Source organism: Mobula birostris, chromosome 2, assembly GCF_030028105.1.
Source record: "Mobula birostris isolate sMobBir1 chromosome 2, sMobBir1.hap1, whole genome shotgun sequence".
NCBI lineage: Eukaryota > Metazoa > Chordata > Chondrichthyes > Myliobatiformes > Myliobatidae > Mobula > Mobula birostris.
The window spans coordinates 233,253,524-233,281,458 of NC_092371.1; the positions used below are offsets into that span (position 1 = coordinate 233,253,524).

General features: G+C 41.6%; 1 protein-coding gene across 3 annotated transcripts; it reads right to left on the reverse strand.

The window, feature by feature from the left end:
• Positions 1 to 8,520: 8,520 nt before the first annotated feature.
• Positions 8,521 to 21,804, reverse strand: vgll2a (vestigial-like family member 2a). Of its 3 annotated transcripts, none has more exons than XM_072279256.1 (4): positions 21,571 to 21,804; positions 20,627 to 20,915; positions 17,795 to 18,268; positions 8,521 to 9,828 (listed from the first exon to the last, which is right to left on the reverse strand). In XM_072279256.1, the coding sequence occupies exons 1-4, from the start codon at positions 21,649 to 21,651 to the stop codon at positions 9,785 to 9,787; spliced, it is 888 nt and encodes a 295-aa protein (XP_072135357.1). In that variant the 5' UTR covers positions 21,652 to 21,804; the 3' UTR covers positions 8,521 to 9,784. The 3 variants fall into 3 exon arrangements, with proteins under 3 accessions (XP_072135357.1, XP_072135366.1, XP_072135374.1); XM_072279265.1 differs by having other exon boundaries at positions 8,522 to 9,683; XM_072279273.1 differs by lacking the exon at positions 8,521 to 9,828 and adding an exon at positions 13,423 to 14,482.
• Positions 21,805 to 27,935: the final 6,131 nt, after the last annotated feature.

A 27,935-nucleotide genomic window follows, 5' to 3' on the forward strand; every position in this document is an offset into this window, starting at 1 on the left:
ACTTCTCAAACTTCCACTAATGCCCCACCTCCCCCTCGTACCCCATCCGTTATTTATTTATATACACACATTCTTTCTCTCTCTCTCTCCTTTTTCTCCCTCTGTCCCTCTGACGATACCCCTTGCCCTTCCTCTGGGTTTTTCCCCCCTCCCCCTTTTCTTTCTCTCCAGACCTCCTGTCCCATGATCCTCTCATATCCCTTTTACCAATCAACTGTCCAGCTCTTGGCTCCATCCCTCCCCCTCCTGTCTTCTCCTACCATTTCGATCTCCCCCTCCCACTCCCACTTTCAAATCTCTTACTAGCTCTTCCTTCGGTTAGTCCTGACGAAGGGTCTCGGCCCGAACCGTCGAGTGTACCTCTTCCTAGAGATGCTGCCTGGCCTGCTGCGTTCACCAGCATCTTTGATGTGTGTTGCTTGAATTTCCAGCATCTGCAGAATTCCTCGTGTCAGGGTTGTATATGGTGACATAGATGTACTTTAAATTTACTTTGTACTTTGACATGGTGCTTTATTTTTCAACCTGTTTTACAAGTTGTGTGTAAAAGCTAAGGGGTTAAATTATGATAAACCTTCATAACATTAGAGTTCTATTTTCAATTCATATCACTGCACTCGAGAAAACATGCTGTCATTTGAATAATTTACATGAATAATTCCAAAGGAATTCTTTAGCTTGGTTTGGAAAGGCAGGTTAGTCTGTGATTGTATACTGTAGAACAGAGATTTCTAAGATGAAGCGAGGTGAGGTGCTTAAAAAAGAGAGAAGTTGAAAGATGAGAGACTGCATCCCCAACAGTGTGGAATTTGGTACTGGGTGCTTAGTGCTGAATGGATTCTGTGTGACTCGATAATAAGATATGATAGGTGAAAGCACAAGTGCTTGATCCATGTACACAGCAGTAAAGGAAACAGCAGGTTGCAGCAAGTGAAATAAACAAGGAAAATATGAACAAAATATGGGACATTCTTCAATCAAATCAAGTTTAATCATCACTCAAACCATACATAGATACAGCTGAATGAGACACCATTCCTCTGGGGCCATGGTGCAAAACATTCAAAATAGCAAGCAAACCTTCAAAAAATAGTGAGTAACATAATCAAAATAGTGAGCAAGGAAGCACTTTCACTCAAAAAAAAGCCCCATATAGTTCAATTATACAAAAAAAGGACAGACAATCATAAGACCAAAAGACATTAGGCCATGCGGCCCATCGAATCTGTTCCATAATTCCACCGTGGCTGATTTACTATCCCTCTCAATCCAATTCTCCTGCTGTTAGATTTGTACCTGAGAAAGAGAGGACTGATAATACCAGCTTGTAAACCATGACGGCAAGTTAGGTGGTCACCATTTTAGTGCGATTAGGGCCGAGTGGGAGGCGGGGTGGAGATACGTTTCTACAAAATGAGGTGTAAGGTGCTCCTTTCCTCCTCCAGTCTGCAGGTCACCCTTGGGCGAGGTGTAGCTCCTGCTTAGCCCTTCTGATCAGGGTCATGTGAAGCCATGGGAGCAGGTGGTGGACGGTCGTATGAGCAGCTGGTGCACATCACAAGCCCTGGTTATGCAATCATTGACATCAGGCAGGCAACCTCCGAAGAGTATGGATAATGACTGGGGTCACTTGTCTTGTAAAGGCACTACCCGGAAGAAGGCAATGGCAAACCAGTTCTGTAGAAAAAATTGTCAAGAGCACTCATGGTCATGAGATGGTGATCGCCCATGCCATATGACACAACACATAATGATGATGATGAGGGTCAAACGGTCAGGGAAAAGATTGAAGATAGTATTTCCTCTAGTCCTAATCTCAATTCTGAGCAAATCCACCATTTTTTTTTTTAGCTTTTTAAACTATAAAACAAACTTCATAAAAATATCTAATCTAATCTAATCTAATCAAATATATAACAAAAATCTGCATGGTCTTTATGTCAATACTTTTAAATATTGCTGGTGTTATCCAGTCGAAAAATTCATAGCATCATTAAGTTAATGCATTCAATGTATACAACATCAGCGCCTCTAAAGTGACACACCCTCTATTTACACTGAACTCAGCCCCTCGGTGCCAAGTCACGGCATAACCTTACATCACTGTCCTTCTCCTCAAGGCCTTATGATTGCTTCAGCATGTATCCTGCCATCTAGAATTCTCTAGTCAGTTACAGGAAGTCTGTTGTACTGGAAGACCACAATGTTTCCAAGAAGTTTGTAAAATTCTGAGAGGAGTGGTTAGGTTAGATGGTCAGAGTTTTTTTCCTAGTGTAGGAATGTCAAATATTACGGGGTATGGCTTTAGGTTGAGCGGAGGATGTTTAAAGATGTATGAGGTAAGTTTTTTTTTTAACACAGAGCGTGATTGATGCTGGAAACATGCTACCAGGGTTGTGGTGGTGGATGTGGATACCATATTGGTGTTTAAGAGGCACTTCGACAGGCATATGGAATGGAGGGATGGGGATCACATGCACACAGATAGGTCCGGTGTAATTTGTTATCATGATTGGCACAGACAGCTTGGGCTGAAGGCCCTGTTCCTGTGCTTTACTGTTTTATGCTCTAGACCAAAGTGCCTCTTTTATGGAGTAGATGGTTTTCCAGCAACCACAGGTAGCTGTCTCAGTATCCATCCCTGGGAGTAACCTATAGACCAGGGAGTCCTCTATAATGCAGCTACTTGGGCTGAACTTGACAAGAGACCCTTTTATCCTCTTCCAGACCTTTGTACGAACACATGATCCATAAAGAGCATGATTGCCTTATCCTCATCATAACCACCTTAAGGCCCCCCCCTTATTATTTTGCATTTAATACATAGAACATACTCTTCTTGTTTTTCTTTGTGTGCTAGCTCTTCCATTAGCCATCTCAAGTTCTCTCCTACTCTCTTTGACCTTGGCAATACTCTGCCTCATACTCATCACCCTTCAAATTTATCTCATATTGTGACATTTCTGATTGAAAAGCTCCAAAACCTGGGTCTCTGTACATCCCACTGCAACTGGATCCTTGACTTCCTAACTGAAAGATCACAATCTGTGCAGATTGGAAACAATATCTCCACCTCGTTGAAAATCCACACAGACACATCTCAGGGATATGTGCTTAGCCCACTGCTCTACACCATTTCAGATGGTGACAAGAGGGCATTCGGAGTGAGATACAGTGTATCAGCTAGTTGAGTGGTGTCACAACAAAAACCTTTTACTCAAAGTCAGTCAGACCCAGGACCCGATTGTGGACTTCAGAAACGGTAAGGTGAGGGGTAATAGAGGGATCAGAAGTGGGAAAAGTGAGCAATTTCAAATTCCTGGGTGTAAATATCTCTGCCAATCTATCCTGGGCCCAACACATCAATGACTTTACAAAGAAGGTACGGCAGCGGTTATATCTCATTAGGAGTTTGAAGAGATTTGGTATGTCACCAAGACACTCGCAAGTTTCTACAGACGTACTGTGGACAGCATTCTAACTGGCTGCATCACTATCCAGTATGGGGGTGGGGGTCTACTGCACAGGATCGAAATAAACTGCAGAGACCTGTAAAGTTAGTCAGCTCTATCATGAGCAGTAGTCTCTGTACATCCATGACATCTTCAAGGAGCGATGTCTCAAAAAGTCAGCATCCCAATCACCCACGACATGTTTTGTTCTCGTTGCTACAATCAGGAAGGTGGCACAGGAGTCTGAAGGCACACATTCAACAATCAACAATTCTGGGACAGCTTATTAGCCTCAGCCATCCAATTTCAGAGTGGACATTGAACCCATGAACACTACCTCACTACTTTTGGTTAATTTTATTTTTGCGCTACTTATTTAATTTAACGAATTAATATATATATTTCCTGTAATTTAGTTTTTTCTCTATTATTATGTATTGCAATGTACTGCTGTCACAAAGACAATAAATTTCATGACATATGCTGATGATATTAAACCTGATTCTGATTCTGATTTTGTGAAGTGATGTTATTATGTTATAACATTGTGAACTTTCAAGGAGGAAAGGAACAGGAAATATACACTTGAAAATATGCCCTTAGTTGGTTGGCGTTATTTTATATGTTACTGACCATTGGCTCCAATTCTACAATCAGTGGCAGTATAGTAGGGTTTACCACTGACTTTGAGAAAAAGCTGACCATAAATATCTAACAAACTTTGTGATGCGAACTTTTACTTTGCAAACCTGGTTGCTGACAGCTATTGGTTATTGTCACCTCAAAGTACTTCTTTGTACTTTAGATTATATAACCATTCCAATATGAGGTCAGTTTAGAATAAAATATACTTGTTACATACAATGAACTCCACCATGGACGGTCCTAAGCCTGGCTGCGAAAGGAGAATGGTTGGACATGGGGCCAGCAAACCCAACCCATAAAAACCCAGAGCTACAGAAATACCAGTGGAAGCTCTAAAGGCCTCATTCCTGGGAGATGAAGGATCTTCATCTAGAAGATGTGTGAAATAGTGTGGTGAAAGTGGAAGCTGCAAGGCTGATCAAACTTCCCACCCATCTACTTCCCAAGAGATCCAAGGGGCATTGGGCCAAACCGTGTCTTGCAATTGCAAAGCCAACAGTATAAGTGAAAGGGGTACATGAATATGTATAAATTGGTTTATTATTGTCACATGTACTGAGGTACAGTGAAAAACATTTGCATCCTGGCCAATAAGATCAATTGATTAAACAGTGCCTTGAGGCAGTAGAAGATAGAGCAATAGCAGGGTGCAAATAACATGGTACAGTACAGAGAAAGTGCATCGCAGTAGGGTGCAAGGTCACAAGATGGTAGATTGTGAGGTCAAGAGTTCTCCTTTTCATACTAGGGAACCAATAGTCTTGCAACAGCAGAGAAGACCTGCCCTTGAGCCTGGTGGTACGTACTTTCAGATATTTGCATCTTCTGCTGGATGGGAGAGGGAGTAGAATGAATGTCCAGCGTGGGTGGGGACTTTAATTACGCTGCCTATTTATGGGAGTTCATGGGGTGGAGGCCACTTTCCATGATGTGCTGAGCTGTGTCCCCAGCTCTCTGCAGGTATTAGTGATCACAGGCCATACCAAGTCAAGATACATATGCACTGGATGTTATCTATGGTACATTGATAAAGCTTGGTGAGGATCGAGACATCATTGTGGTTGGCCACAACAGGCTATTGTGATGTTCACCCCTGAAAACCTGAAGCTCCCTAGTCTCTTACCCTCAGTACCATTGATGTCAGTGGAATCATGAATATCATCCCCCGTCGTGAAGTCAACGACCTGCTCTCTTTTTCCTGAAATCTGAGCGTTGAAATAAAAAGTCAATCTTCCAGCCAATAAGGAAAACACATTAACGAATATTGAAGGTGGAACAACCTATTGAATTGGATAGAGATTCAGTCCAAAGACGGGAAACATAATAAAATTGTCAGGATGTGACTATACATTGAATTGACATTCATTCTACTTTTTGGTTGTTGCCTAATGCTGGTGACAATGTGCTCGACTGAATTAGACTGCGAAGGTCTAGACTGCGAGTCTGCATTTATTTAACCCCTGCCGGCTTCTTGTTGCTGCCATTGGAAAAGAGATACAGGAGGTCGCACACCACCAGGTTTAGGAACAGTTATCGCCCTTCAACCATCAGGCTCCTGAACCAGTGTGGATAACTTCACTCACCTCAACACTGAACTGGTTCCATAACCTATGGACGCACTTTCAAGAATGCTACCACTCACGTTCTCAGTATTATGCATTTACTTATTTATTATATTATTTATTATTCGTTTATTTTTGTACTTGTACAGTTTGTCAGTTTTTGGGTGTAATTTTTCATTTATTTACTGTACTTTTTTCACAGTGAATGCCCGCAGGAAAACGAAATGGTAATATTTGGTGATATACAAGTTCTTTGATAATAAATTTACTTAGAACTTTGAATATTGAAATGATTTTTAATCCACGTGATGAGAAGTAACTCACCGGACTGATTGGAGTGCAGTAAGTGATGTGACCCAGAGCTAGCAATAACTCTTGTATTATCTGAATGCTCCTTGTCACTAACCCACACTTGTATGAACGTTCAGCAGGTGACTAATGAGCAATGATTTCCTTGATTCACAGCACCTCTTCGGCGAATATACGAAAACATCTACACTGGCGACTGAAGAAAAATAGCTCCTCAAACGTACAGGTGGACAATTGAGCGAGTTAATGAGCAGTGGAAACATGCGTTAGAATCTATCTTATTTAGAATTTCAAAATGATTACTTGATTATAACTTGTTGCATAGTAATTCGGAGCTTTCTGCAGAGGTACCGCGGAGAGCATGCTGACGGGTTGCGGCACCATCTCGCACGGAAGAGCCGGCGTACAGGATCGGAGAAGCTGCTGGAGGCTTTCCTCAGGGGCCTCTCCGGCATCGAGGACATCTTCAAAAAGTGACGCTCCAAAAAGGCAGCATCCATCAGTAAGGAGCCCCCAACCACCAGGATATGCCCCCTTCTCACTACCAAGAGGGAAGAGTTAAAGTGTGTGTTTGAAGAGACTCACCGTTTTAGGAAGAGCTTCTTCCCCTCTGCCATCGGGTTTCTGAACGCTGCATGACCCCATGAACACTTACTCACTGTTTTTGCTCTCATTTTGGACTACTTGTATATATCTATTATATTGTAATTTATAGTATATTTTATGCATAAAACGACAGATTTCACAACGATAATTAAACTGATTCTGAATCTGTTTTGTATCCCCGTGTTTCACCAGTGCCGGAGTCTTCAGCTGACCCGATGAATGTGCAGTATTCCTACGCGAGCAGTTCTCTACTATGAAAATAACTGAGTATCTTCAGGGTTGGAGACATATGAAACCACAACAGTTAACCAGGAATCTGTCTCAAAACTTCCCAGCCGAAACCAACTTTACTGATCAGTTCTATTTTAACTGGAAACTACACCCTGTGTCCCGTTGTCTACGAATCACGTAAGCCACTGCTATAATCGGGACCTCAATTTTTTTTTAGACTTCGCGGGAGCTCATCATGCGATGCGATCTATTCGGACGAGATTGCCTGCACTGTTTGAAATGGTCACATGCCGTTGAAAGCGGGATCTCAGGGCCCCGTGGCTTTACAAGAGGTCATTTCTTGAGGTAACTATGCTGCTTCGGTCCCAAGCTCTTTCCTTTTTTGGTTATGAGGGTTGTGTGGTGGAATTGACTCCGAGTGACGGTCACACTCAAGCCCCAATTAGCACCCAATAATTTATTGGCTTCTACTTTCAGATTATGCGTTAACTTTACAAATATTCCAACCATGGAAACATAAGCTTGGGAGCGTTCCCTCTCGAATATCAGACACCTTGGAACCGATTCGTTTGACAGGCTGTACGTCAACCCTGAGAAAGGCTATGTTATCTCAACAGTCAGATCGGATTCAAATAAATTCAGAAAATGCTGCATTTACACTGTTTTGTCGGCATGTTGTCCCCCGCTAACGTTGATTTACGATTTGCACAATTAACTAGTCCAGCGGCCGCTATTATTGTCAAGTGAGCTATTAACACAACATACCTTTCATTCCATCTTTACGCTCTCAAGATGATGCGTTCTCTCAGGAAGTCATTAGCTTATTAGTTTGAAAATGCGACTGGATTAATGTGGCCAGTGTTGTCACTGTTGAGTTCCAAGTTGTTGGATTTACACGACACGAAATTTAAAGCTAAATGTGGAAAATAACTGTTGAGGAGATTGCTATTTGTTCTACTGTCCCAGTAAGATTTTTTTTAATCTGCCAGATACTTGGGACGAGGAAACATGATAAAACCCTTAAGCAAGTAGTGGGGAAGCGATATATTTTGACTGTTTTCTGTGGTTCGTGACTTTCCGGACATGAAATCAGCGGAAAATCGCAGGCAGCTGCAAATAGGAAACACCACATTTCACCCTACGCCTCTTACTGCCGAGTGTCAGCATTTTCAGACCTAGCCTTGTCTTTCAGGTTCCTGTCTTCCCCTTCCCCTTGCGTTGCACACCATATCGGAAAGTATTAGTTGCTGGGATGTAGACGTTAATCCGTGAGGTGGGAAAAGCATTTGCATCAGATCTCACCTGCTATATTGACTGCATCTTCTGTGTTAATAACTATGAAAATAGGTGCAAAAGGTGTTAGTTCTATTGGCGTTTCGGGGTGAGGGGAGGGATTTGGATACCAGGCCGCTCTCGATATTGTAGAAACTCGTGCCGAACCTAGAGCGGCGAAGGAAAGCCATCCCAAATCTAATCGTGGTTCCGGGAGGAGCGAGGTTGGGAAGTGATCGAGTTAAGTTATCACCATCGAGTGCCCCACCCCCTTCAGACAATGTTTTGTATAAAAATTCTACGCTCATTTTAATTTTTTTTGTGTCTCCCAAGCAAACAGTTATTGCGGTTAAGAGGAAACATCCACAATACAGGAGTTGCCAGCTGTGTAACAGGCAAAACATACATGATACAGTGCACAGTATTGGATGCCAAACACTATCAATTTGAATTTAGGTGGACACTCCAGCTCTCAACTTCACCTTCACAAGTTTAATGGATGAATAAACGGAAATAAAGTTAACAAATATTCACACTTATTAACTCGCGTTGCCTTGCCAAAGTAGTAAAATTTTATACAATCTATTTTTACAGAATTTTTTTTTAAACTACTTTATTTCGCGAATGACTAGACATATTCACTCACTGTCATAGTTACAAATCAATCTCGGAAATGGTTAAAATGGCAACGATAACAAAGAAAAAAAAGACCTTTACCGACTCATAGAATTAAAACGTTTCAATTAACCGGACTTCATCGGTCGGACGTTCATGCGTGCGTAACCTGAAAATTGCACCCCCATTCCCTCTCACTTTTCGCCGCGTGATGTGGAGTCCATCCTTTTCCATCGCTTCATTCAGCCTCGTAGGTCGGGTCTTCAGAAGCTCCCACTTGTCAGTTCCCAGGCGCTGAAACGCCGCCCAGCACGGCGTCCTCTCCGAGAGCCGATAGTTTTCACAGTTGTCCCAACAGCTGCTGCACTGTAGCCTCGGTAGATCTGGTGGCTGCGGGAAAGGCCACGCTACATTCGACCTCATTATGACTCTCCAGTTTTGTGGAGTTTTAATCGTCAGGCAGATTCACGAGAGAAACAATTGTTTATCAGGACTATCCGCATTCTGTTTTTTTCCCCCCATGCAATGATTCGTTTTCCTTTTGTGGTCCTGTTACCATCTTAGCTCGTTGTTTAACAAAAAAAACACGAACTTGTTGAGTCTATTCGAAGCAATCTGTTATGAAATGCCCAACTGCGGATTCTTTGAAATCCCAATCGGCCCATTCAACACACCCTCGATTCGAGTAGAATTTGATTCAGATACCTCGGTGTTCCTTTAAAAGAATGAGCACATTTCCGAAAATGTGTTAAGATCCAAGACATTTCAAATCAACTTCCTCTCGTAAAGTCCTCCCGCAGAGGAGCGTGCAATCTAGCAAAGGATACAGTCACATTTTTAGCTTCTATGGGCCGGCTGTTCAGCTGTGGAGTTTGAAACATTACTTTATTTTTCCAAAAAACAGTTTTTGTGTTACGTTTGATTGAAGCGTTTTGTTGTGTAATAAACACTCAGTTTAACAGGGATCCACCACAAAGGGAGTAGCGGCGAGCTGAAACCGAGATCAAAATCTGTTACACACTGTACACAGAAGAAGAGAAATGTTTCAGGTAGAAATTACAGGGCAGCCAAACGAGGTAGCTGACGAGTGCTCTAAAACCAGTAAAGATCCTTGCTTTTTTCCTGGTGCGGCAGACCTGAGAAAGTAAAAAAAACAAAGGCAAAAAAAAAGAGAAGAGAAGACATGTAAGCAGAACAGGGATAGAAAGCAGACCCAGAGGCACGCTCCAAAAGTCAAGACAGATAAGGTATTGAAACAATAGGTGATAGAAGATCCAGTTAAAAGCACAGAGAAATATAGGAAAATCAGGCCAGTTCACAAATGATCGAGAAAAACAGCAACACTAGGTCGCAGACCATGAGGATTATTCACCTCAGCGCTGTCTCTTGTACTAACATTACCTTGGTACTTCAAAAAATATAGACCCAAGACAGAGGAGGAAAATTAGGCTATTCAGCCCATCGAGTCCACTCCACTACTTTCTCTCTCAACCCTACCTTCTGTTCATAACCAACGGTAGCGTAGCGGTTAGCACGAATCTATTACAGCTCGGAGGCGTTCTGCAGTTCGGAGTTCAATTCCGGCGCCGCCTGTAAGGAGTTTGTACGTTTTCCCCGCGAGCCGCGCGGGTTTCCCGCGGGTACTCCGGTTTCCTCCCACAGTCCTGACCTACCGATTAGTAACTGGTCAGTGTGAATTGTCCTGTGATTAGGCTAGGAGTTGCTGGGCGGTGCGGCTCGTTGGGCCTGAGCTGAACCTTTAAATCGGGAGTTCCCAACCTTTGAATGCCACGGACCCCCACCGTTAACCGAGGTTAACCCCAGGTTATGAGCCCCTGCTCGAAATAAACAAGAATAACCTTTCACACCCTTACTAATCATACCTTTGATTATACGTGTATGCTCTGTCTCGTGTGTCCTGTATTTACTTTGTCCATTCACAGTCTTCCTGTCTGTAGCTACTGTTTTTAATTTGAACAGATTTCCCTGTGTTTAGCTTATGATTTCCTTTCGTCCAATTGCCTTATCCCCGTGCCTAGCCCCTGTTTTCGTTTTCTACAACCACTACTTCACTTATATTTTAGCCGTTAAATTATATATACCGGAATATACCAGAAAAGCTGAAAATTAGCTCCAAATTTATCTGCTGCCGTTCACTGTTAAACGTTACCGATTTATCCAAATCTTTTCAAATTTAAATGTTATATAAAAACCAATCACATTAAAATAGTTCTGAAGTAAAGAGCAGATATAAATTCCAATATTGCCAAACTCATTCCTATTGTTGATATTAATGTAACACACAATACGAACAATGTCTAAACAATTATGTCTGGGCATTTCATTCAACTTTTTTTCAGACAATGTACTCTCTTTATATATTTCTTGTTGTAAACCTCGCTTAAAAATCTTAACGCGACTACATTCGACAGATAACCGACACTTACTGAATAATTTTTCTTAATATATGAATGAAAAACATAACGTATAGTTGGTTCAGCTGTGCTTAGTGACCGCTCGGCAATAAATGTTCTTCAATAAGTTATGTGTGAAAAGGTGAAAATATTCTGATTAATATAAATCGGCGCTGCTGAAATGATCCTACTTATTACTAACGTCGGTACATTTAAGAGACGAAGGAAGCAAATACAGTCATTTACTGCAACTGAGTTCTCATTAAATCGCTACATTCCTTCAATGCCGCGAACTGAAACATTTTGTTCAGCATTTGGACCCGGTGTTTGTGGATCTGATCTGTCTGAGATAAAACTCATTTACTGATTACTGATATTGTCACGACGACTACGTATTATTAAAGGGATTCCACGACTCACGCCACCAAATAAAATCTTTCGCAAATTTAGAATTATTTAGCCGGTTACAATAAATGACCGATTTCTCCGTTGCTACCAATAACTACGTACCCCGAACTTTTAACTGTGTTTCGCCGCAAATGCAGTATACTCACCCCTATATATTCTGGTTTTATAAATAAATCTTTGTCTCTTAAACGATTCGATGTCAGTAATAAGTAGGATAATTTCAGCAGCACCGACTAACATTAATGGAATATTTCCACCTTGCTTTACACATAATTCTATTAGGAACATTCATTACCAGACAATAGCTAGTTATATCTAGACAGTTCACTCAGAAAATTGCATATTATGTATAAATACTTGATGTACAGAAGACCTTATTTATTGCACTCCACTTGTAACTCTATTGTGCTTCACATTTTTATGACGAAATAAGTCTAAAGCCTCAGGATAATCGTTTTCCCACTCTAAGTACCGAAAATGCCGAGACGCGTTAACGAAGGAAAGCAGCGGGACATATGAAAATATATTTGTAACACAGCCCTACATAACTTTCGAAACCAATTAGTGCAGAGAGTTGATATATTGTTTATTTGAATCCTGTCCAAACCAATAGGATAAAAATCTCCTTGCTATGTCAACTGTAAAGTCCTACATGAAATAACTCTAATAAGAGCTCATACCACAATCCCCACACAGCTCAATGGCACACAGCTGTTCATAATGTGGCACAAAATCACACGCAGAGGCCAGGGGGGCAGCCAAAGACACTCTTATGAATGTGTCATCAGGAAACACTGAGAAAGTGGGACGTCTAACCTCGCCTTCAGCTAATTCGGGAGTGCTTAAAACCGAGTATGACTCCTATCAGCAACATCGCTCACAGACAGAAGGTATTTTTAACAAAGCTGAAAATCACTATCAAATAAACCCATTTCAAAACAATAGTGTGCCCATGAAGTTTAGGCCTACATTTAACAGTGAAACATGACCAGGTGATATAAATCTTCAAAGGCAAGGGTATGTTTTAATATTGTCTTAGCAACAATGTATTGACTCAGCCCAGATGTGAAGATGTGTGCATCATAATGAAACTAGCAGATGCCATCTTGAAGGTATGTATATATATCAAAGTTATAAAAGTGAGACCATCTTTAGTATAGTTGAACAAGATTCTGACCTGGTGTGAATCAAAAACACCTTTATAAGCTAATACTTTTTAATGTTTTTATAAGATGAATATCGCTGTTATTCTTCCCAAAAATTTAAGAATTACCTCAAGCTGAGCAAAAATCCTGATATGATTCCACCCCACATGTACAGAACTCTTGTCAATTGGGAGACGTATAAGCCTGCTGTTGTGGTGTAACAGAAGTTTAATGAAGTATAGTGTTAGATGCAAATACATTGCAACACATTTTTCACATTAAGGCCTTGCATCCAGCAATGGGATTTGTGCAAGAGAGTTGATTCCTATTCCTATTTTATAGGATATGGGTTCATCTTTTGTGCTCCCTGTGCTGTGTATTCTTTGCTGGAACTGCAGATAAGAAGTTTTGAATCAGAGCCAAAATTCCTGGTATATACTTGCAGCACACAAGGCTAAAGCTAGATTTAGTGTTAATGCTGGGTGCCAATGCAGCCTCAGAACAAGAGGACAATAAAATACACAGAGCTCCCAAATATTTGGCAATATTACAAAATATTTCTTTTCTACAAGATTACAATTAGTCCAATGCAATACATTTCAGTTATAACATGTTATGCAAGAAATTATGAAGTTTTTGGCTGAGATAATCAAATGGTTATATGAAGTCAGTGAAATCACATCCTTTTGATTAGCTGAATCATTTGTGATTAGTTTGATTAATTAATGATTAGAATTAAACTCACAATTGGATAATTACCCCTTATTTATGATTCACTGTACCTATTTTTTTCTGAACAATATGATACTAATCAACTAAGATTTGAAATCTGGACACATTAGCTCTCAAGGATAAATCATATTATCCTTCACTCATAGGCATTCTACTGTAAATCAACACTTTCATTAGCAGGATTTCCATATTGTAGTGTTTTTTTCTCTTGTTAACTAATACCAGCATTATAAAGCTTAGCACATTTTATTATGATGCCATGTGCTGTTCTTTAAAAAGGGGAGGTACAGTAGAAACTATGATTTAATATACAATAACATGACTTGTATGTTGTCCATGCTGATCTACAATTAAAATATCAAAAGGGAAATATGAAAATTTCATAATATTTTCCTGTATCTCTCCTGTAGTATAAATACTTTGCAATGCTTTGCTATAATTAATTCCCTGAATACTTATAGTGCAATCTCTGATTAATTTGGCTGAAATCTAAATGGCATTTTTAGTATCATGATTTTTCAATAATTGATAATTAATTCCATGGATCTACCCAGCATGACTTTATTGAAACATTTTTTTTTGGATGTCCACAATCGTTTGAAATGCTAAATGGACTACATTTTTTTTCTCCACAGACTCATTGAAAACCATACTCTAAGATTATTAAGCAACATTAATTTTAATGTCCTGTTACTCAAGCAATATTTCTTTATATATTTTTGCTTCAGCTCCTGGTAGGTCTATTTATTCTGTTGCTTTTTTTTCATATTTACATTGGGTAGAATATTTCTCTACTTTTAAAATTACAGATTTTTTCAGGTTATGTCAATCAACACTTGTTAATATGAGACCATAATAAGACGAAATCTTCGTAGAATCTACTGAATATGAACAGTTTTGTTTGCATCACAGATTCAGAATATACTGTAATGTGTTCACAGTAGTTTACTTTGTAAACTTAGTATGCATTCAAATGCTATAGCTTCAAATTGATAACATTGATCCAGACCACGCTGATGGCTAATCAATGCGCATACCAATGCTTTCAGGATTTCTTCAGTGTCAAAATGTTGAATACACTTGAGTTCAGACTGTAAGATTGTAAGACAAAAGAGCAAAATTAGGCCATTCAACGTCTCAAGTCTGCTCCGCTATTCAATTTTGGTTGATTGTACAGTACACTACAATTTTGTACTGTACCTTGCAATATTTAATTTATGCACTGCACGATGTTTATCTAATGCGTAATTCATTTGTAGATTTTATCCTTACTTTCCTAAGTTATTGTGTGTTATGTATGTGTTATGTATACTACTGTGCTTTACACTCTGGTCTGGAGAAACATTGTCTCATTTGGCGGTATTTATGTATGACAATAAAATTGTCTTGAATTGACAATTTATTATTCCCTCTCAACCCCAGTCTCCCATCTTTTCCCAGGGACACCCTCACAATCAACCTTTGCCTTAAATATACCTAGTGGTTTGGACTCCACAGTTGTGGGTGGCAATGAGTTCCACAGATTTGCCACCATCTGGTCAAAGAAATCCTTCTTTATTTGTGTTCTAAAGGCATGCCCTTTCATTCTAAAGCTGTACCTGCTGGTCCTAGACTCTCCCATTACAGGAAACATTCTCTCCACCTTCACTCTATCCAGGCCTTTCAACATTCGGTCGGTTCCATCCTTTCAAGACCCACTGAGCGCTATTGCATCTAACCTTTCACCCCTGCACTCAAAGTTGACCCAGGAGTGTCCATGACTTTCAGAGCTGGGTGGCTGCATACACTATGAATGCTCTGACTTCCTCTGAAAAAGTAGCTGAAAGTATTCTGAAACATTAATTAACACAAGTCCTTTAATTAATTTATATACTTTACATGCATTTAAGATATTATAACCTTTACTTTGTAATTTTTAATAATTATGTGTTCCTAATCACCAACAATCTTTAGAAACAATAAAGATCTTTGACAGCATAATGCGTCAGGAGGTCAAAAAGATGGTCATTGACAGTTTGGGAGACACATAGGAGGCTGCTCTGCTATTCTGTGGAGTTGTATCAATGATACCTGGAGGACGTTAAGAGCTGTGAGTCTGCCAAGGTACGTGGTCCCATGATAAGTTTGAAGTGCGGGCCAAGTCCAGGGAAATCCAGCCCGTTAGCTAATATGTGGCTTTAGCTCAGGGTTGCCAGATTTTAATCCAGCAATGTCAAAGGAATGTAGATACATTTTCAAGACAGATTGTGTATGAATTGGAAGTGAACTTGCAGATGGTGGGATTCCCAAATGCTTGTTATCTTTGTACTCCACCACACTTCTGACCATGTGGAAATGCAATGTGGGAATAGGACCTCCTGGCACTTATCTCTTCAAGTAATCAAAGTGCTACACCTGCCCATTCACCTCCTACCTTAGCTCCATTCAGGGCCCCAAACAGTCCTTCCAGGTGGGGCAATGCTTCATCTGCGAATCTATTATGTCTGGTGTTCCTGATGGGAACTCCTCCACATTGGGAAGACCCATCATGTTGGGGGATTGCATAGTATAGCACCTCCACTGCCCCCACCAAAAGGGGAACTTCCCAGCGGCCAAACATTTTAATTCTGATTCCCAATGCTGTTCCAATATGTTGGTCTCTTGTGCCATGAAGAGGCCACCCTCAGGGTGGAGGAGTAACACTTTATATTCCGTATGAGTAGTCTCCAACCTGATGGCTTGAATATCAATTTCTCCTTCCAGTTAAAAAATAATTCCCTCCTTCTTCCCTCTTCTTGCATTGGCCTCACTCTGGCCTCTTATACCTCTTCTCATCTGCCTATCATTTCCCCTGGGTCCCCTCCTCCTTCATTTTCTCCTCTGGTTCACTCTCCTCTCCTATCAGATTCCTTCCTCTCTAGCCCTTTACCTTTCCTACCCACCTGGCTTCACCTATCACCTTCTAGCTATCCTCCCTCCAACTCGCCCAACCTTTTTATTCTGGCATCTTCCCCCTGCCCTTCCAGTCTTGGCCTGAAATGTCAATTATTTTTTCATTTCCATATTTGCTGCCTGACCTGCTGAGTTCCTCCAGCATTTTGTTTTTTTTTTAAACTCCCTATAGAATACTTGGTCTCTGTATGCATATTATTTATGAAATAGATTCAATGATCATTCTAGTTAATAGTAGTCCCCAGGAGTTTAATGCCGAGGGTTTACTAGGCTCTTTTTCACCTGCAGGTTTCCGAGATCTTGCTGCATGAATTACAATGTGCGAAAATGTGCTGTTTTATGGTGATAAACTTAACATCTGGGACTATTTCTACCTCCACCTCACCATCTGATTTCCAGAAAGGGCCTCTTTGCAGGTTCCCACACTGGGGCACTGAAGGCAGTCCTCACACTCCTATCTCTTCAGCATGGAGGCATTTATTTTGTTTGCAATTCTATCGAGAACCCTTTCGGCTTGTATAGTTCAAATCTGAAATGACTACAAACAGAACAATTCAGGATGTTTCCAATTGCTATTAATTTCTCTATGTTTTATCAACTTTAAAGATAAAGATTAGCTTTATAAAGATTAGATTTATTGGTCAAATGTACCTTGAAACATATTTTTATTTTGTTAAATTTTATATTAAGTTCAATTGTGAACAGTAGCCACATCAGAAATGCCGATCAAGTCAACTAGTTCCCAAAGAGAACTCTGACAGGCTAATCAGATGGTTCACTGCTGCTCAGAGAATGGGCACAAGGGTCACTAGCCCCTGTACCCCAGAAACACACCTGAGCGGTGTGGTGGAGGTATGTGCTGTGCATGACCTGATCTGAAAGCATCATGTTGACTCATAACAGATCATGTTCATGGTGGAACAGCTTAGTCAAGGACGGGGCAATCAGCACAGATGGACAAATTATACCTCCACTATCCCTATAATACCCCCACTACCCCTATACAGTGAAATACAACGTTTTGCATCAACAACCAACACAGTGCAAGGGACTGTGCTGGGGCCACACCTCAGCCGCCAATGTAGCACGTCCAAAACTCACTAACCCTAACTTAATGTCTTTTGGAATGTGGGAGAAAACTGGAGCTCCAGGAGGAAATGCAGGCGGTCGCTGGGAGAATGTACAAACTCCATACAGACAGCGGTGGGAACAGAACTGCAATCGGTGACCACTAGTGCTGAAAAGTAATTGCACTAACCACTATGCTACTGAGCTGCCCCATGGTAAAAATATAAAGAAGATCAACCTGATTCTGTCTGTTACAAATGACACTTCCAAGAATCAACCCCCCCTCCCCTCCCCATCACTCTTTTAATAGATTATTTCAATACCCAACAGAAAACAATCACTTTCAGCTGACGGACCCTTTTCTGGTTTATGACCTTTGCATTCGCTTCTCTCAAAGTATTTACCTGCATCCACATTGATGTTGAGGGTTTGGCTCATGTCAGTGGAGGGACCGGTAAAGGCCCCTGTGGTCCATGCAGAGGTCGTGTCACTCTTTGCCAGGTCACACTGGGGTGTAGGGACAGCAGGAAGCCTGTGCGGCCTCACTGAAGGCACTAATAGTGAGCTGTAGCGCGGGTCAAAAGGGCCACCGACCCCATATACGTCATGCATGCTAGGCCGTGTGTAGACAGAACTCTGTGTACTGACGGCGCATCCCAATGAGTAGTGGTGGTGGTGCCAGGGCTCGGGGGCTCCTTGGTGCAGATGTGTGTGCAAAGAGGCACTCGAGTACGGGTCGGCTCCAAAAGGCAGCTCAGAGGGAGCTCCTGCGAGGGCATTACCTAGACTGCTACTTAAGCTCGCAGACATAGAGGGCTGATAAGTGCTGTTCCAGAAGGAAGGAGGAAAACCTCTCTGGTTCATTGGGAAGGCGCCCTCTGCAAAGCAAGAGAAACATGAGGAAACTGCTGTTAATTTTCAGTAACACTGATTCCAATCAATATTTGTAAAAACACAAATCAGGCATTTCTCATCAGAAACACAATTATATATGAAGGATCAACTTTGTTTGCCATATACATTCATACTGTATGTATTAGGAATTTTGCTGGGGTGCATTAGTCAGGACACAACATGTTACAAAAAACAGCAACTTTCAACAGTTATAAAAAGTAAAGGATTATATAAAATAGAGTTAAAATTAAAGTACAGAAAATATATCATGTATTATTCATGTTACAAAACAGCAACATTCAACAATTATGAAAAGTAAAGAATTATATTATTTGTACTTTAATTTTAATGCCTTTTTATATATCATGTACTATTTATGATATACAGTAAATAATATAATTGTAAACAATATATTGCAAGTAACGTATAAATTAAATTTATATTGGGGGAGGGGGTGCGGCATGGTAGCATAGCACAATGCTTTACAGTACCAGCAATTCCTCCCGCTGTGTGCAAGGGGTTTGTACCTACTCCGCATGACTGTATGGATTTTCTCTCACAGTTCAAAGGCTTACTGGTAGGTAGGTTAATTGGGCGTTGTAGATTGTCCTGTGAGTAGGTTTGGATTAAATCAGGGGGTTGCTAGGTGATGTGGCTTGAAGGACCACAAGGGCCTATTTCATGTTATATCTCAATAAATAAATTAAAAATAATAATATGATATAATAATAATAATTACATTGTAAAAGAATTAGAGTGAGACACCATGTCCCAGATATGGGAATTGTTATTTTCAATTTGGTATTTTTATAATACACAGTAGCTTTTTCTCACAGTGAGAATAGTTCTTATGCATAGTCATCAGAATTCTTTTTATTTCCTATTTTTCGCATTTAAGTGAAATAGAAGTTACTACAACATTGGTACCAGAGGAAACGGGAGCGTTTGTAGCAAGATACCATAGAAGGACCCAAATTAAACAGCACCTGAGAATATTTGTTGCATTCTCTAAGCGTCCAACAAGAAGTAATATTTAACTTCGTTCGCACTTTGTTTTAAAAGTTTTCAAGTAAAGGCAATTGACAAACAACTGAAATGATTTTAGTTGAAACACAATTTAGCCTTTCTAAAGGAACTTTGCGATTGTTTTGAATCAATCGCAGTTGTATATCGCAGTCACTTTACTTGCGGACAGTCCTCCGCCTAGCATACAATCAATCTATGTATATAAGCTATCAGGTATTTATATTTATTGTGTTTTTATTTCTGTATTCTTTATCGTATTATACTTATTTTGTGCTGCACCGAATCCGGAGTAACAATTATCTCGTTCTCCTTTATCCTTGTGTCCTGGAAATGACATTAAACAACATTGAATATGCTACCACTGCTAATTGCAGTGATATCAAGATGTCATTTAAGCTTCAAATAATTTGACCGAATTCATTTAAAACATTGTAATGCACTGGAAGGAACAGCATTTAGAGTGGAACTTTGAGAAAGGACAGGCGTACAGAACAGGACGGATTGGCATATTTTATGTGTCAAAATTGGTATGTTAATGTTATTTATGGTTATCGAAATGGCAAGTAGTTTCTGGCCACTGTTACAATGAACTCATATTTAGCCGGCGAACTTTGATATCGATGTAGTTTGAGAGCGAATCTCAGAACGTGAAAGAATAAAGCGGCACTGTTATCATTTATCTGAATTCAATAATGACACCATTTTATAACGTTGAGATCTATACTAGCATTGAGGGTATATTGCAATCTGCAAACTTCGCTAAATCTCTGAAGAACTTATTGAACTGTAATTTAAGGGGCGGGGTAAAAAAAACAAATTTCTACTTCCAGACAGATCGGATGGCGGAAGTGAATGAGAAAGTAGATATTGGTGGACTTCAGGCAATAGTTAACTACTTGAAGCACAAGGAAACAACGCAGTCACTGTTTGAATGCACCTGAACGAAGGTGAACTGCGGACATCTCGAGAAATGGGACCTGTCCCGCTAACCATTGTACCTGTTCCATAACAACACAGCCGCCGGGATGTGAGGGTATCAGGTCTAATACACGATTAGCTTAAGGATATAACAGATGATGCTCCCGCTAACATATAAAACTAAGCTTACACCCGACTTGATTCGTACTCATATTAAAGAGCATAACTCTAAGCATAGATGTCCAAATTGACATGATTTCGTGCAAAGGAACCACACTAGTTGCGAGGATTTCAATAATTTTACGAAGCGGGGTAATTGGCGCGCGCAATTAAACCTACGCCTGGTTGTTATAATATCGGTTTACTGGCAACTAACTTAAAGTGAACGCCGAACCCACCTCTCCAAGAAGTGGAGCCTCCCCTGGCAGATTTGGAGCCAGCGCTAGCCGCGCTGTAACTGCTGGGCTGGCTCAGTGCCCTTGAGAAATGTTCATCTACAACACTGCTAATGTCACCCTGAAAGTAGGTGAAGAGCACGCAGCGGGAGCTGAGGTATTCCGCTTCAGGTGGGCGCTCTTTCTCGCTGCCCGGGTCTTCCTCCTTGATCGCAGAGCCGTGCACAGAAAACGTCCCGCTGATGTTCGCACTGTCCGCCGCCTCCTGCATTTTCGAGTAAAAGGCTAATTTCTGGAAAAAGACGGAAAGTCGAAATCACAACCACCAGGAGAAGCAACCGTTCTGCAGCTCAACGGGATCTGCAGCGAGCTCTAAGGGAGCCCAGGGGACTGTAAGGGTCCTATAGTCTGAAGCCTATAAATAAATAACTTATACGGTCCTCAATGACTTGTGATTGCTTAGGGTCACGCGATTTCTTTCAATTCTACGCATAATAGAACCGTATTCAACAGCGCAAGGCACAATAAATGTGACTGTCCGCTGCTATTCTTGATGGCTTCATCGAGCACTGAATATCTGCAAATCACACACTCTTTCAGGGCAGTTGCATGTTTCTATGCCACGCAGGGGGACACCGCTGTTTTGAACGCAGAATAAGGTGGTTCAATGAGATGGACATTGGCTGTCCGAGGTGGAAGTTAAGTGGGAGATTCTCTTTCGCCGCGGCGAAAAGTCATGGCTATTTGATTGCAAACTGGAACGCACGGAGAGTTGGATATTAGGACCGTGTAGTACCGGAGGACAGTTCCACACAGTATTTATAACTCCTAATAGTATACTTCGGGTGATTACCCCCAACTTTTAATGAAGTTATATTGAACTTTTAATGAACAACCCCAACTTTCAATGCAGAAAAATAGATTGATTATTGAACAACCAAGCATACCTGATGATGGTAAGGCGAGTACGCTGCTGCAAAATAAGGCTGAGGACCATACACTTGATACATAACATCCAGACAGCTCATGGCGAAGGCCGGAGTCCGCACCAGGGATAAGACGATGGAGACTACGGGCGATACTTCATGGGCGATCGTGTCCAGTGTGCGCGAACATCGCTGCCATGGACGCAAAGCTAAATTCTGCCGCGTAGCGCCCGAGTCCCTTCTGTCTCGTCCACCCTCTCCGACCCGACTAAGTACAAAAAGCAACACCAAACATTTAAATGGGACGCGGTGCGGCGCGACGTCAGTGAACGTCTCCCTAACGCGGCCCCTCTCGATTTACCAGCGCCCCAACCGGCTCGAAGAGACGATGAAAGGCGCAAATATGAACAACCAGCAAACTCCAAGCGTGTCTCCGGTAGACCTCGCAGCGCCGTCTTTATGAACATCGGATTCCCCACGAAATCATGACAGGCGGGTTATGTTAACTTTTTTTTTGAATATTTCAGTCAAATTCAAGATTTCACGGGAAACTTTGGTTAACCGTGCAATATCCAATTGTGAATATCTATCCACGTCAAGCCTCCCAATTAGTGCTTTTCCACATGCAAGTTCACCTCCTCCCTGGTCAGTCCCTTGAGTTTGAAGGTGAGATCTTTCTACTTCATTCCCGTGGATTCCGGAAAAGAGAAACACAAAGAATACCGGAGACACTGAGCTTTTCGGGCAGCATGTGAAAGAAGAGAAGCCACGTTAATGTTTGCGGTCTGAGACCGTTCTTCCGAACTGGGATAGAGAGAAGACAAAGTAGCCTTTGTGGTCCAGATTTCCTCAAGGTGCTTGATGGAATTGGCAGACGGCAGAGTGGTGCATTCCCTTTACATGGGCATTTATACCAGTCTTCCGTATGCTCCTGACACTGGCCTCAAGGTTTTCAGTGTCAGCCCAAATGTTCTCTCAAACACTTAAGTTGTCCTGGGCGACTAGTTTCTTAAGAGTTGGTGAAGATGTTCAGAGAAGCTTCGGGCACATCCTTGTATCATTTCACCTATTCACCTGGTTATCACTTGTTGTGATGGAACTTGGAAGGATGCCCATTTTGGGTGTCTAGATAGGGGAGGTCGATGACACAGCCTGCCTGTCAGAGTTAAAGTAGGGTTTCAACGTTGCAGTTCTGCCCTGCGAAAGGACAGGCTTATTTATCATGGAGGTAAATTTGGAAGAAGTTGTGGGGACAGTTTTGGAGGTATCATTCCATTGCCAAGGAAATCAAATCATTAGAAAGAGGTAACATAGGGTCAAAAGGTGTTGAATCAATGTGAATAGGCCCAAGGAACTGCGAGGGTAAAAATACCTTGATGGGAGTTGTGTACAGACCCTCAAACAGTAGTAAGATTGTAGCCTACAAATTACAACAGGAGATAGAAAATGCATGTCAAAAAGCAATGGTATAATAGTCGGGGGGGGGGGGGACTTGAATATGCAGGTAGATTGTGAAAATTAGGTTGGTGCTGGATCCCAGCAGGCAGAATTTCTAGAGTGCATACAAGATGGCTTTTTAGAGCAGTTTACGGTTGAGCCCACGAGAGGATCAGCTATTCTAGATTTGTTGTTGTGCAATGAACCAGAACTGATGAGAGAACTTAAGGTAAAAGAACCCTAAGGAGCAAGTGATCATAAGATGATCGGATTTACCCTGAAAGATGAGATAGAGAGGTTAAAGTCAGATAGATCAGTATTACAGTGGAGTAAGGGGAATTACAGAGGCACAAGAGGGGAGTTGGACAGAATTGATTAGAAAAGAACACTGGCAGGGATGACCACAGGAAACCAATGGCAGGAATTTCAGGAAGCATTTCGGAAGGCACAGGATATATACATCACAAAGAGGAAAATTATTTTAAAGGAAAGATGACACAACCATGGCTAACAAGAGAAGTCAAAGCCAACATAAAAGCCAGAGAGAGGGCATATAATAGAACAAAAATAGTGGTATGTTAGAGGATTGGAAAGCTTTGTCCATCCTGCTTGTGAAGGCAACTAAAAAGTCATTAGGAAGGTAAAGATGCAATACAAAAGTAAGCTACCCAATGATATTAAAGAGGGTACCAAACATTTCTTCCAACACATAAGGTGTAAAAGAGAGGCAAGAATGGATATCAAACAGCTAGAAAATGATGCTGGAGAGGTCGTAATGGAGGACAACAAAATGGCAGATGAACTGAATAAGTGTTTCATGCCAATTCTCACTGTGGAATACTCCAGCAGTATAGTGGAAGTTCCAGGTGTCAGGGGTCATGAAGTGTGTGAAGTTAACATTACTATGGAGAAGATTCTTACGGAAGCTGAAAGGTCTGGAAGGTAGGTAAGTCACCTGGACCAGATGGTCTACACCCCCAGGGTTCTGAAAGAGTTGGCTGAAGCGATCGTGGGGGCATTAGTAATGATCTTTCAAAAAACACTTGATTGTAGAATGGTTCTGGAAGACTAGAAAATTGCAAATATCACTTCTCTCTTCAAAAAGGGAGGCAGAAGAAAGGAAACTATAGGCCAGTTAGACTGATTTCGGTAGTTGGGAAAACATTGGAATCAATTTTTAAGGATGAGTTCTCAAGGTATTTGGAGGCACCTGATAAAATAAGCCATAGTCAGCATGGTTTCCTCAAGGGAAACTCTTGCCTGACAAATCTGTTGGAATTATCTGAAGAAACGACAAGCAGGGTGGACAAAGGTTAATGTTTTTGCACCATTCTCTGTAAATTCTAGAGAATGTTGTATTTGAAAATCAGCAGTTTCTGAGATACCCAAACCACCCTGTCCAGAACCATCAACAGTCAAAGTCACTTAGATCACATTTCTCCCCCATTCCGATGTTTGGTCTGAACAACAACTGAACCTCTTGACCATGTCTGCATACTTTAATGCATTGGGTTGCTGTAACACGATTGGCTGATTAGATATTTGCATTAACAAGCAGGTGTACAGGTGTACCTAATAAAGTGTCCACTGAGTGTATGCTTATTTCTGTGAACAGGTTGGTAGAAGATGTTTAGCAACTGTTAATTATAAAACCCCTTTTCGTATCTGCCTCAGTGAATGGAGCTGGACATGGAGATTGCCTTGCTATTTTATTACCATTGGCATATTGCCTTTTTAACTTCCCATTCAATGGGGAACGTGGGCAAGAATGGGTTATACGCTGTGGATTGGAGCTAATAGCACAAATGTCAAAGGCAGAGTCATAGTTGCGGAGTTCTTTCAATCATCCGTTCAGCACACCCTACCTGCCTTGCTGTCCTCGATAAGTTCTTTGTTCCCAGTGGCATGGACCCCGAGTTGTTGAACCATCAATGGACTTGACAGCACTGAAGAATTTACACTTGGTTTTGGAGAGTTGCCAAAGTCCTGGCAGCATTTCCACCAGCATCCATTGTTTAATCCATTGATTTTTATTGGTCCTTAGCCATCGAGTTGTTTCTTTTCAGTTGGGTGCAGTGAAGTACGAATTTAAGAACAGTTTTTGAGTTAATTAACCCTTAGATATCCTTATCATGCTAAGGTGCTAGCTCGAAGTGCCGAATGGCCTACTCCTGCACCTATTGTCTATTGAACCAGCCCTAATGACTTTTAGCTGAGAAGCCTGGGGGCTTTGAAAGGTGCCATAAAACCATAAGACCATAAGACATAGGAGCATAGGAGCAGAATTAGGCCATTTGGCCCATCGAGTCTGCTCCACCATTCAATCATGGCTTATTCATTTTTTATCTCCTCCTCAAACCCATTTCCTGGCCTTCTCCCCGTAACCTTTGATGCCATGTCCAATCAAGAACCTATCAATCTCTGCCCTAAATACACTCAACGACCTGGCCTCCACAACTGCATTTAGCACCAAATTCCAAAAATTCACCGCCCTCTGGCTTTCCTCTACATCTCTGTTTTGAATGGGCGCCCCAATATCCTGAGGCTGTGCCCCCTTGTCTGAGACTCTCCCACTATGGGAAACATCCTTTCCACATCTACTCTGGGTCTTTCAACATTTGAAAAGTTTCAATGAGATCCCCCCTCATCCTTCTGAATTCCAGCGAGTACAACCTAGAGCCATCAAATGTTCCTCGTATGATAACCCTTTCATTCCTGGAATCAGCCATGTGAACCTCCTCTGGACCCTATCTGATGTCAGTGCACCTCTTCTAAGATGAGGGGCCCAAAACTGTACACAGTACTCGGGGTGAGGCCTCACCAGTGCCTCATAAAGCCTCAGCATCACAATCCAGTACTGGCACTGTGACTCTGTTGCTTTGGGGTTCACCAGGTTGTCTGAGAAACAATGCCTTTGCGGGACGTTTGAGTCTTCTGACACTGATTTTTTTGCAGCTGCCCCTTTTGCTTATGAAGGCAGGATGATGGAGACAACATTATAGATTGCAAGGCGGTCAGTCCAAAAGTCACTGCCATGGCACGGGTGATATGGACTTCCTTATTTGAACAGTGATGTAACACCACAGGTTGCCAGTGCCTGGCCACAGTTTCTTGCTAGGATTATTTTATTTGTCTGTCTGGTGTATGGTTGGTTTGAGAAGGCACATAGCTCATTTCCTTCCGTATGCCATCAGTCTTATGAACACTTGAATTTTAGTAAACCAAGTCCACCTGTACATACACAGGTATACCTCATTGTATATAGTTCACGATTATTTGCACTATTGTTTTGTTTGCTTTTTGATTCTGTACAGCGAGAGCTCAGGGAAACCGGCATCAACTTCCCTGACAACAGCAATTCTGCAGATGCTGGAAATTCAAGGAAAACACATCAAAGTTGCTGGTGAACACAGCAGGCGTTCAGATTCCCTGTATGTGTCCACATACTTGGCGATAATAAAGGATTCTGATTCTGATTCTGTGCTCCATATATTTTACTAGGAGGATCACGTCATTGAAGTTCTCTTTATTTCCCAACCACACATTCCCAGATTATTTTGCTTCCAATCCTGACATCGGGTCTTGGAAGAGGAACCACTCTGAAGCTTCCGGCATGCAGGCCAGAGCACCTGTAAGTGTGGTTATAAGTTTGAGTATACGGTGTTCAGATTGAAATATAATGATAAAAGCTGAATTTTATCCAGAGCTACGTGCTGGATTTTTTGTCATTCTTCATGTCCTTTTGACTGTGAATTCAGACAATGTTAAGGATATTTATGTCTGGACCGAAGACTAAAATGTTGTTTAGGATGGTGGTGAATACTGGTAGCAAACATACCAAAATAGACGCAATCTACGAGCCATCAAGAGACAAAGAAATGCAAGCAAAAAGAATTCAAAGGTCAACTGAAGGGACAGCCAATCAGGATTGAGGCAAGCGAATGGCGGGGGGGGGGGGGGTTCTATATAATTGCGAGCACCCCAGAAAGAAACACCAACAACTGCACACTGAGAATACCACCTTGACTGGTGATGAAACGTCTGCAAGCTAATTGCCAAGCTTGGCAAACACAGCAACATCAGACTAAATTGATATAGGATAAGACAGCAAAACTGGATCAGGTTTGCCACAGCGCAGTTGAATATAATAAAATCCAGTCCTTAGGCACTGTTGATCTTAACATCGCAGGAAAATTTAGAACAAATCTTTAAGCGATGAAGGCAGCAGTGCTTCCGAGAATGAATCAGTATCAGGTCTATGATGACTGACGCCCATCATGAAATTTGTTGTTTTGTGGAAGCACAACAAATTACTATAAGTTACAGTACAAAAAGTGTGAGAAAGGAATAGTGACGTAGTGTTCATTGGGTTAACGGAACGTTCAGAAATCTGATGGCTGAGGGGCAGAACTGTTCCCAAAATATCTAGCGTGGGTCTTCAGGCTTCGGCACGGAGAAGAAGGCATGCCTTGGATGGTGAGCATCCTTAATGATGGATCCTTAACGGGCATCCAAAGTAATGGGGAGGACCGTGGCCGGAGAAAGGGGTTGAGAGGGATAATAAATCAGCCATGGTGGAATGGTGAAGCAGACTCGATGGCCAGATGGTCTAATTGTGCTCCTACAGTACAGTTTCAGGCACATCCTGCATATATCGTTAGGGTGTCTAAGACTTGCACTATGGGAGTGGTTTGGGAGAAGTAGCAGAGGAGGAGAGTCAGGGGCGGGTGCAGACACCGCCTCCCCCCCCCCACCCCCGCAACCCTGAGACAGCAAGCAAGGCCATTTGATTCCAAAAAAATTGGTTTATTGATCATTACGGAATCTCTCTCTTGTGCTTCTTGCTCCCTCTACTCTCCCTTCTTCTTTTCCCAACCATGATTCCCCTCTCCCTGCCCCCTTTCCCATTCTCGGTCCACAATAGAGATCCATAGCAGAATCAGTTTCAT

Excerpts from the sequence above, each read along its gene's own strand:
- vgll2a (XM_072279256.1), bottom strand. The coding sequence starts at position 21,651 with ATGAGCTGTCTGGATGTTATGTATCAAGTGTATGGTCCTCAGCCTTAT. Across the intron at positions 20,916-21,570 it reads ACTCGCCTTACCATCATCAG|AAATTAGCCTTTTACTCGAA; the intron begins GTATGCTTGGTT and ends GTCTTTTTCCAG. Across the intron at positions 9,829-17,794 it reads CAACATCAATGTGGATGCAG|GTCTGCCGCACCAGGAAAAA; the intron begins GTAAATACTTTG and ends TTACTTTCTCAG.